General features: G+C 37.6%; 1 protein-coding gene across 2 annotated transcripts in view; it reads right to left on the bottom strand.

The window, feature by feature from the left end:
• Positions 1–2175: 2175 nt before the first annotated feature.
• Positions 2176–11669, bottom strand: part of LOC127957257 (transmembrane protein 132E) — a 291668-nt gene continuing 282174 nt past the window's right edge. For both annotated transcript variants that reach the window (XM_052555712.1, XM_052555711.1), the window contains exons 8-9: positions 10876–11070; positions 2176–5891 (exon numbers count right to left, since the gene is read on the bottom strand). In XM_052555712.1, the coding sequence (XP_052411672.1) occupies positions 4821–5891; positions 10876–11070 (1266 nt within the window). In that variant the 3' untranslated portion in view covers positions 2176–4820. The remainder of the gene's footprint in view (positions 5892–10875; positions 11071–11669) is intronic.

Here is an 11669-nt window from a genome sequence, read left to right as displayed (position 1 = left end):
GCAGTCTATAGAATCACAGGGTACACTAACCGCCAAACTAGACATTGTCTTGGAATAACGTTTTAAAATAAGTCATTTTCAATCATTAAGATGTGCATTAGACTGAGAACAATCTTAATGTAAGAGTGTGCGGGAGCTATTTTGCATAACAGTGCGGTAAAATAGGCGCTAACGATCTGTGTTTTCGCTGGTGTTAGATTTTGACAATGGAGGGAAATATAGTGTTTTCATGTAAACTTCTGACTTCTGAAGAGTAGATATTTATGATAAAACAATGTCAATGCTCAATGACGCATTTGGAACTCACCTTTCTTTAAAAAAAAAAAAAAAAACAGAGTGAGCAACTGCTTGCCCTCATTTGCCTTTCTCTTTTAAATCTTCTTTTCTTTTCGCTTTTGAGCCCCTGATTTTCCTTTCTTAAGGAAAGACATGACTCTTCCCCTGTCTTCATTGTTCATATCACGGCTAACACCAGCGCCTGTCTCTCATTAACTGATTCACCGCAGGACCGCAGCAATAGCACCTGAACTGCGGGTCGTACCATTTACATTGATTCTTGAGGGGTGGTGGGGCCCTATATATATATATATATATATAGCCCTATATATATATATATATAATATAAAACATTACAATAGAACATTTCTGTAATCTATAGCCTACCAGTCAACAGTTTTTGAACAGTAAGATGTTTTATGTTTTTAAAGAAGTCTCTTCTGCTCATCAAGCCATGCATTTATTTGATCCAAAGTACAGCAAAAGTTTAAAAAGTTTTTACTATTTAAAATAACTATTTTCTATTTTAAAATATTTTAAAAAGTAATTTATTCCTGTGATCAAAGGTGAATGTTCAGCATTATTACTCCAGTCTAGTGTCACATCCTTAAGAAATCAAATCATTCTAATATGCTGATTGAAAATATTTTTTTGGAAATGATAGAAATTAATACTTTTATTTAGCAAGTTTTAAAATCTCAATAAATAACATTTTGAAATATATTCAAATAGAAAACAGTTATTTTAAATAGTCTAGTTAAAATATTTCAGTTTACTGTTTTGCTTTACTTTGGCAAATAATAATATTTTTTTAATATGCTACAAGCACTTATTTATCACATAATAAGGCAGAATAGTTTCTACTGTAATAAATCTATGTCAATTAGCACTGTTTTGTTTATATACTGTATTTATCACCTGCTGGAGATGACTTGAAAAAAACATATATTGTTGCAATCGTATATTAATGTCTTCGTGTTTCCAAAAGTTTCAGTTCTCCTGTCAAAACAACTGCTTTCATATAGCGATAGCTGGACGCTGTTGCCCATATTAGGAGTTTCCTGATTTGACTTTCTGCGCGAGAGCGCGGCGCGCTCCAGCTTCGAGGATGAATGAAACACACACTGCAGGAGTATTTAGTGCTTCTGGGTTCGAATAAAATATCAGGTCATGCGCAGATTTCCTGTGTCTTTGAGTTTAAATCTATATTTATTCACACCAGCTCCTGAAAACATCTATGCGAACACATTTGACTGAAAAAGTGCGGGGGACGAATTACCATGATATTAAAAGTGGGGGGGACACGTCCCCCGCGTCCCCCGCGTAATCTACGCCCCTGAGTGCATGTATATGTATGTATAGAAAACTGACTTTTAAGGGTACTTGGTACCCTTTACACCCCGAGTCCGACGCCCCTGGCTGTACTGTACATTGTCCTGAGGTACCAGTACTACTGCTGTTTCATTGGAAAATCTAATAATAATAAAAATAAAACACCAATTAATTTCCAAAGACTTCACCTCATTGAAGAAAATTCATCAGTGCACATTTAAAAAATAAATGAATAAATAAAATGTTTGGTTTTACAAATTTTTATTTAAAATGTAGTAAGTGACTTAAGCGCTGTAAAAACACTGCACTGCGAGTCTTTATTATAAAATAAAACAGCAATTTTGATAAGTATTTTTGTTGTTGTTGTTGTCTGTTGATTACTCTTAACAAACAGTAATAGTCTTTATAAATAAATTAGCAGCTGTCTAGACAGCTCAGTAGGCTCATTAGAAGATTTGTTTGGACACAGCATTATAATACAAGGTACATGTCAAAAAACACAATACACAGACACACACACACACACACACACACACACACACACACACACACACACACAACACCAAGTTTATGCATTGTATTTTCTTTAATACTTACATATAAGGAGGGAAATACAACAGTTGTTTTTTTTAGGGAGGATACAGGATGTTGTAACAGTGCTCTGTACATTAAGGGTATGGCAGCACATGGCTGACAGTACCGTGCTTCAGCAGGTAAGAGAGTACAGCTCAAATCTACACCACAACACTGCATGTGGTCAAGGCAAAGGCCTAGTAGCAGCTCCTCTTGAGAAAGAAAAATGAAAGCGCAAGATATCGCAAATGCCGCTTCATATACATACATACATCAAATTAAAGTAGAAATCAATATGAAACCTAAAATGTCCCGATAGTGATGTTAAACTTAGTAAAATAATTTTAGGAAATGGAAAAGTGTATTAGCTGCTACCAGAGACTTGCTAGTAGTCATATTGAGTCTTACGTACCCCATCAGAAGACTTGAATAATAATACAGTGGAAATTATGTTCATTTTGATCCTCAAAGGACAGTTTAAAAGTTTACATTCAGTTCTGAGCCTCCATAAAGGTCAAGTGTGTGTCAAACTTAACCACTGACCAACAGTCCAGCTATCAAAACCTAATACCTTGACATGTTATATATTTTCATCACACATCATGACTGAGGGTTTACTCATCAGAGGAGCATAGAAATCAGAGGACAAAGGTGGAGAGGTGTCAGTAACAAGTTCTCTGTAACTTATCTGGAGTGCAAAGGACCCCTGATTAATCTAGGAAGTTTAACTTAAAACTAGAGTTAAAAATATGTTATAATAAAATCTATATAACAAAAAAACAAAATATAGCTGTTCCTTCCTAGTTACAGGAAAATGATTAATAAGCTAGTAAAACAAAGTAATGGGTATATCCTGCATGTCTCAAATACAGCACAGTGGAAAAACAAACAGTTAATACAGTGCGTGAATTTTGATGTCCCGAAGAAACTGGGGGGTGGGGGGGGGGGGGCGTATCTGTAACCCTGAAACTAACCTGTGATAGGTCAGCAGCAATACAGATATTTTTTTTGTGCCTCACCACAAAAAAAAAAGGTTCTAGACCTGTAACCAGCTTACCCCTTTCAAAACTAGTAAATGTTTAACATTTCGGGCTTGATCTACTGTGCTACCTCATTTTCTTTAACAAAAATTAAAAAGAAATAAACAACCCCCAAAACCTGCGATTTACATTGTGGCAGATGTTACATCTTGCTTTGAGATATTTCTTGGTATATTAATAACAGTAACCGTGGTGCTATATCAATATCTGGGAAGGATCTACTTCAACACAATAACCAACCCCTCCAGTGTGTTTGCATAGCATTTTATCCTTAACAGAGATCTTAACTCTATTACCGCCTGGATGGGAATTTACGGTGAGATCAGTAAAGATACAGAAAAAGAGAACGAGAAAAGAGAGCCTCACTGAAATTCAGGTATCTGGCTGTCAGGTCCCTATATGGCATCCGCCTTCCCCATTCCTCAGGCTAACAGAGTAATCAAGAGTTAAGCTTCAGCAGTCGTTATGTACTGAACATGGTATGTACACAGGAGGGAGGGTCTGGCACATGCATGTAATGCATGGTAACATGATATGTCCTCTATTATCATTTATGTATGATTAGATAATTCTCACAATACAAACATATACAAAAAAAAAAAAAAAAGAAAAGAAAAAGAATGCTAATTGTGCCTCCAAGTCTCCATTCATGCAGAGGAATGTTGGAGAAGATAACTCCACAATGTACAAGCTCCTGCCTTTCCCATGCCGACAAGTGTTTAATTGAGATACAGACTTCTATAGAGTTGCCCCGCTTTGACCCATACCAATGTGAACAAATGTGGTGTCAGCATAGAGTGAGGTTGTGACAAATGAAATCCATTTAATAAGGCATTAGACTTAACCAAGACAGTGAGAGCAGAAGAGGTGGCATCCAGATTGAGAATGAGTATGAAATACCAAAGACAGCGGAAGAACTAATTCAGCAACCAAGGCATGTGTTGAACCAAGATAATGGCAGGGGGATAAAACCATTCAACATTTCCGATACTGATAGAAAGAATCCATGGCACGTTCTCACGAACGTCTCTGACAGTGTCTGTGTCAGGTACATCAACAATGGCATGAAAATGATCCATCTTAAACACAAATCTGGGACAAAAGTAGAATCTGCACTTCAAAGGCCTCTTTGTTGGAGAAGAATCTGTTGAATTAAAAAAGAGAAGAAGAAGAAAAACAACAATGGACACAGTGCCAAGACTCCAGGCATTCCTCTGAGAAAGATCATATCCACAGCAGGGTGACCCACACATGATTGAGTACTTTAGGAATCCATTTTGATATCAGTGTTCACAACTGAAATTCTGTTTCCCTTAAAGATTGTACAGTCACCCTTCTGCTGAGCAGCAATCATACACACCGCTAAAGCCATTTTTTGCTAGAATCCCTTAGACTCGTCTTTGGCTTCCTTGGCAGCGTCATGAATATTTTTCAGTTCGTACAAGTGTCAATGTGTAAGGGAAACAGCACTGTGCAGAAAACCCCAACAAAACTAGACACTAGGCCTTGGTTGTTTTTTCTTGTGAAAAGTACCTCCTCTAGAGTGAAAATTAAGAGAGAAAAATAGAAAGGAATGTCTTTAGAAAGCACATAGCCCGGTCAGGCTATTTCCTTTATCCTGCGCATGTAGTCGTGGAGTTCCTCTGGATCCTGAAAGCCCATGTCTTGGCATACCCACTGAATGTCTTCTTCGTTGGCAATGGGGATAGAGTTGTAGGGTAAATCCTCAGTGGGAAGGGTGAAGGTGGTAAACTTGACACGCTTGCGTTTGGAGGTCGGTGAGCTGGCTTCCTCTCCGTGGTCTTTGGTGGAACCTCCGGAGCTGCCATCTCCTCGGCCGTGGACTTGGCTTTGTACGCTAGTCTGTGAACTGCCGCTACTGTGGTGGTCCCCATGACAACAAGTCTGTACCGCCTCCAAGGTGTTACTGGGGCTCTCTACCGTCTGAGGCGAGAGATCACTCTGGGTGCGAAGGGGTTCCCCATTACCCAAGAACACCCAGTGGTGGGAATGGTCCATGTTGGCTTGGCCTTCAGGAGGGATGCGCTTATGCCGATACTTCAACACAAACACAATACAGTTTATAAGAAAGACCATTATGGCAAAACAAAACACCACGAGGAGAGCATACATGCCGATCTCCAGGTCGGTCATGCTGTGGGGACTGTGCACAAAGTCATCATCCTCCTCGTCTTCTTCGGTTGGTTCCTCTGGATTGCTTATTGTAGGAAAGTTGGAGTAATCAATGGGCACACTTGCAGGCTGCTCATTAGATGGCTCATACCCTCCACCACCTGCGTTGGAATCGATAGCGGGCCGTCTCGTGTTGGAAGGTATTCTAGTGTCTTTTTCAGTCACTGTATCCACTTCCTCCTCAGAGTCCTCATCTGGTCCAAAGCGGACTTTGACCAACACAGGTGAAGAAGCAATGACACTCTTGCGTTTAGTCTTCTGGCAGGTTTCGCTGATGGTCATCTCCACGTGCACTAACTCTCCTGTGCCCTCACCTTCGGCCACGATGACTGGCCACCGCTGTTGAGGTTGTTGAGCCACTGTAACCACCTTATCGTCTGCTGTGGTGGCATTGAGGTTATAGTCTTTTGGGTCATACATACTCAGGGGGGCGGCGGTATTGTCGCTGTAGTAAACCCAGATGGACAGACTGGCCTCCTACAAACACAAAATGAAAGATTGTAAGCTAAATAATGTTCAGTTTCTTGCACAGACTGATCGTTTCACTTTATAAGACCTCAATATGTCGTCGAGAGCCAGATATATTCATTTTGTGTTCTTTGATATGCTTTTTTTAATTCTGAAAAATGGGTAGCTACTAGGGGTGGGAATGTTTTGCCAACTCATGATTTTAATTTTAATCATGATTCACTATTTTTCATCAAATATTTTGTGCACTCTGGTCATCAGATTCACTGGTATTTTGACACAAAACACACCAGTCTAAAGTATGGGTAATCCTGACTCAAAAAAATCAGTATTTCCTATTAACTATTAACCTTCTGATAAATCAAAAATACTTGCGATGTGCACTATCTTCCTATCAGTCATCTCTTCTTACTCTATTTATGTAGTAAGCAAAATTTTATCTACTGTAATGTTTTTTTTTTGTGCAATTTATTTTTAAATCGCCAAGCATCAAAATTTTAGTTAAAAATATTTACTGAACTACTGAAGAGAAAAGGTCACTTGCTGCACATCACAGATGGCCTGAGGGGTAGTAAATTAACTGCAAATTTTCAGCTTTGGGTGAACTTAACACTTGCTTTAATAATAAAAAAAAACATGAGTAGCACAAACTGATGAAAATAATTTTGAGTTGCCTCTAAAGTCGTAGCTGGGTGGTATACTGAATGTTCAGTACATTCAAACAAAACAATGCTTTTGAATTTTATGGTGTTATACATTGTCAATGTGCTGCTCCAGGTGCGCTATGCCAAGTGGGGATCCTTTTTAAATCCTTAAAAAAAAAAAAAAAAAAAAGTGTTCTAAGTATACAAAATGTATATAATAAGCGAGTAGACCATGAATCCATTTTCCAAACCGTGTTTTTAGCCTGTCCTGAATCACAAGGGTACACCTATAATAATTGTTTATATTCTGACTATTTTAGATTGCTTCGGGGATACCGCGGCGGAGTAACCCAGTACCTTTGTGATTCTTCATAGACATAAACAGAGAGAAGTAGTTCCGGCTACAATGTCCTTCTGCAAGACGCAAGCAGTTCTGTTTATTAACCGCTAGAGCGTCAAAAGTTACCGACTGCAGCTTTAATGCAACATCAGTGCTAGCATTAGTATAGCACACTGCTTCAATAAATGCTAAAATGTTGTACAACTTTTAGTAACACTTTAACTTAAGAACCCATTCTCACTATTAACCAGTTGCTTAGAAGCATATTGCTAGCTTTTTAGCTGTTAATCAGTACTTATAATTCACATGCTTTATTCTGCTTGACCGTATTTTATTCAATCCTTTACCTCAATTTAACATTTACCTCGCTAACTATTAATAAGCAGCAAATTAGTAGTTTGTTCAGGGAAAATTCTTAGTTAATAGTGGATGTGTTCCCTATTTTAAAGTGTTAACCTTTGTTGTAAAGAGAGGTTCTCTTTACAACAAAGAGATTATCAATACTGTAAGTTTTATCATCTTTATCTCTCCTGACTTTCTCCTGACTCCAAAAACCTTTAAATATGAATTATCCTCAGTTTACTGGTCCATACAAGACAACTGTCTTGAGCAAGCAACATGCAGCTAACATCAGAAGTGCTTGCATGCTTTGACTGTTAGAAACACTGGCTGAGGGGAAACAGAACTGGTGCGACGCTTGTGTTCTTGTCACCTCATAACAAGCTTAAGCTTGACAGTTGCCTTCCTGTTTTGCTCTCTGCTAAAGGAACAGCACAAGACCTTACACCTGTTGGCAGGCAGACAAAACGAAACCACTCTGCCAGAGTGCTTTTAGTCAGAAATGAAGTGTTGCTTTGCTTTTATATTCAGGAAGAGAAGTATTTATCTGCCTCCAGTCAGCAATGGCCTGTTGTGAGGCTGTAAAAAAAACTCTTCTGTCGCATCACGAACTTCAAGGTTGTTCTGACATTCGTGCTCAGGCTCTGTCAACGCTGCTTGTCAAGATGAAGAGAGTCTTTGATATGCATGATCTGAATAATACATTGAAGATGACGTTGTCTTCGCAGACCTTTCGAGATCACTCTAGCCACTAAATAAAATGGCATCAATCACGAATGGCCCTTGATTCTTGAAGCTTCAGTCTTTGGGAGATGACACTATAACTTTTACATGGATATGCCATTCAATTTCTAACGGTTAAAAGTGTTTGAGATCTATATTGAAGATAATTTTGGATTCACTGTATGTAACAAACTACAGAAGTAAAATGTTCAAGCATCCAAGACACTTGGAACTTTGAAACAGAATAATTGCTTACACCAGCATACAGCAAAATCAATTATTTAAGGCTGCTGGTGAGACAAAGGAAAGGGGCATCTAAAATCTAAAAGAAACAACAAGAAAACCAGTAACATGTTATGCAAGAAGGTTCAGTTTGTTAAGATTAATGCAGTCATGAACAACATTGACAAAATTTTTCAATAAAGGAGAATATTCATCTTTTCAGATATTGTTTAAATTACATTAGTTTGGATAAATTAACAATTCAATATATTATCAACATACTTGAATTAGCAACTAATAATAAAACACTTTAACTTAACTACTTGCTTATTTGGATGCACATTACTAGCATATTGGCTGTTTATTAGTTCATATAAAACACACATTAGCATATTTTTCTGTACAACTATATTCTACATCCCTTGATCTTACCCAATACCTAAACTTAAGTAACTTACAAACTATTAATGCGCAGTAATTAAGAGTTAACTGAGGCAAAGGTTGTAGTTAAATTGTTGTGAATAGTGAGAACAGGCCCTCAAGCTAAAGTTTGACCTCATACTGTATATTTATTAAATAACAATGCAACTTTTAAAAATCTAGGTTAATTGTAGCTTAAACTTGAAATTGTAATTTTGGAACTATTTTAACTATCAACTAGTTGCTTATTGGCATGAATATTACTAGCATATTGGCTATTTATTAGTACTTATTCTGTGTGATCATATTAAGATCCCTTAATCCTGTCCCCATACCTTAACTTAACAACTACCTTAACTAACTATTAATAAGCAGCAAATTAGGAGTTTCTTGACACAAAAGCCATAGGTAATAGTTAGTTAATAGTAAGAATTGCTCCCTAAACTAAAGTGTCACTTCACTTTAAACAAATTCTTACATTATATCCATGCTTTTGAACAAAGACTAATTAATGCTATAGTTGTTCTTAAATGTTCACGATAACTAATGCGTTAACTAACACCCTCAAATTAAACTGTAAAATGTTACCAGGAAATCTAACGCAACTGCAGGCACAAATGGTGACAAAGTTAGTTATTTTGTGACTGCAGAGGTGAAGTAGGTAAGTGCACTAAAGGATTGAAATGATGGAAATGCTGCAGTGGGGGAGGAGGAGGAGGGTCATCAGTGATGTTTATAGCACAGTCTCCACAAGCACTTAGGCTGATACATTACGCTAATTAAAACCAAAGGTGGTGAAGCAGAGAGCGGGGGAGAACCGCTGGATGTTAATGCATGAATTAAAAGCAGCCACCCTCATCTGATGTTGGATGTTGGTCACAGGCTAAGTACAGAGCAAGAAAGAGGACCCCAAGCTCTCGCACCGGGGCTCCGTGACCTGCCCAAGACATTGTATAAATTAGCACGGCAGCATACGAGGTCCTCGCTAGAAAATGTGAGCCAATGTGCTCCAATTAATGCTTTGAAAATATTATACAGCAACCACACAAAGCTCCCCCGATGACACTCCAGAACAGCAGAGAACAGAAGCGGCGGTGGCTTCTTATTAAGCAAGATGCCTGCTCATTTGGTGTGCTGATATTAAAGGAGATTTGAATATGTCTGAATGCCAAACAAGGCTTCATTAAAGCAGTGAGGGTTGGCTGGAAGACTGAACTGAGGCTAATTTGCTGATGGTGTGTAACCTTCATGGAGACTCGAATCATCAATATGAGGCTAAACTCAGCCAGACTTTAACTCTTCACAAGCAGAGTGATCCTGAGCAACAAGGAGGAATTTCACATAAATGTCACTTGCGTAATTAAAGCAAGGGTCCAAAGGTTAGAACTTTTTTTTCTGGACACAGCTGTATGATGATGAATGAAACTGTTATATTGAGACCAGTATGTGAAGATATACATTTGTATGTTTTGTTGTGTAGCCTATAAATTAATTTAATTAATATTCTATAATACTCTTTCAAATCAGAATATATGATTTTGTACGACAATCTTCAGTGGGTCTTCATTTTTAACTATGATACAATGAAAATTCAACAAGAACAACCAAAAACTCAAAATGGTTTTACATGGTTTATAGGTGGTTTATTGATGGTTCTATATGGGCTTTTAGAGATGATCAGCTGGTTCTGCTAGCAAATGGGGCCCAAGTTTATTGGATGGTAGAATTCTTTAGACCAGTGTTATTTTAGTATCAGTAGTATTGATATACTATAGTTTTTGTTCAAGCTTTTAATACAATTTTATTGATTAAATATTTATAAAAGTTTTTTTATTATTATACAGTAATTTTGTTTTGTTTGTATTTTTTTATGTCTATATAGTATTTGTTAATATAGTATTTTATTATATAGTATTTTATTTAAGTTTATGTAGTTTTAGTTATTTTAATACTTTAAAATATAAATTTTTTTGGCAACTATGGATTAAAACATTTAAAAAGTTTAATGTATCACATTTTTTGTTTATCAAGAATTTCTTTTAATGGTTTGGTTTCATTTTAGGTAATAATAATAAACCTCCCTTGCACAATAAAACAAACCACTACAGTTAGTTCTAAAAATTATCCTGAGAACCTTAAGGAGAGTCTTCAGTCTGGTTAAATAATAATTCAGAACTTTAGACAGTCATAAAAAAGTTCTGATCTAAGATTATACAAGAGGATTTAACAAAATACCACCAAGAAAGCAACACGGCATGCCATTTATTGTAGAAGATATGAAAAACAATGAAGCAATCAACTATACCTGCTTAAGAGCTGAGAGAGTCTGCAGGCCAGTTGCCTTGGCAACCATGGTATGGCTGTTACCAGGGCTTGGCTGAAGATTAAGTGTCAGTCCTGAGATGGCATGAACACGTAGCTCGACTATGGACACCTTATCGTCTACCACAGAGAACTGCGTTTCACCCAGCACCGCCTCCACTGCCAGTGGAGATTCAACCTGAAACCAGCAAAACATGATGATATTTTACAGTAAGAAAGACAGCCTAAATGGAATAAAGCATGGGGAGAAGTGAAGACACAAAGAGAAACATTTAGTGGATAATCCCACGTATTCAAGACACAGCCCGCTGAGTATGAAGCATGGGAAAATACACCATTTCTCCAGAGGACGGCCAGCACTCGGCCTGCACATATATCCTCCACCTGACACTTCAAACCCATTATATGTCACGGTTTCTTCACCTCCCACCACTGTTAAAGGTCACCAGGGACTTACCAAGTGAAAAGTCAAGTGGGGCGGCACGACTAGGAGGGTCAGATATTCTCATTTCTTTTTTTTCTGTGTGCCTTGGCTGAACCATGAGACCCTGGCAATCCCAAGAGCCACAAAGCGCCATGTTAGATAAAACAAGCTGCAATATAGGGATGGTTTTTCACTTTTCATAATTCAGGAAGATTTATTTGAACTCGCATTTTGCAAGACAAAAACAAGTCAGCCTACGTGGAGTGTTTTTTTTTGCCTCAAGAAGGACATAATCAGAGGGAGAAGTACATGGAGCTTGGATGAATTTTAAAACAGACTGAACCATTGCCAGT

This window comes from Carassius gibelio, chromosome B5 (genome assembly GCF_023724105.1).
Source record: "Carassius gibelio isolate Cgi1373 ecotype wild population from Czech Republic chromosome B5, carGib1.2-hapl.c, whole genome shotgun sequence".
NCBI classification, from domain to species: Eukaryota; Metazoa; Chordata; class Actinopteri; order Cypriniformes; family Cyprinidae; genus Carassius; species Carassius gibelio.
This window is presented reverse-complemented; position numbering and strand designations above follow the sequence as displayed.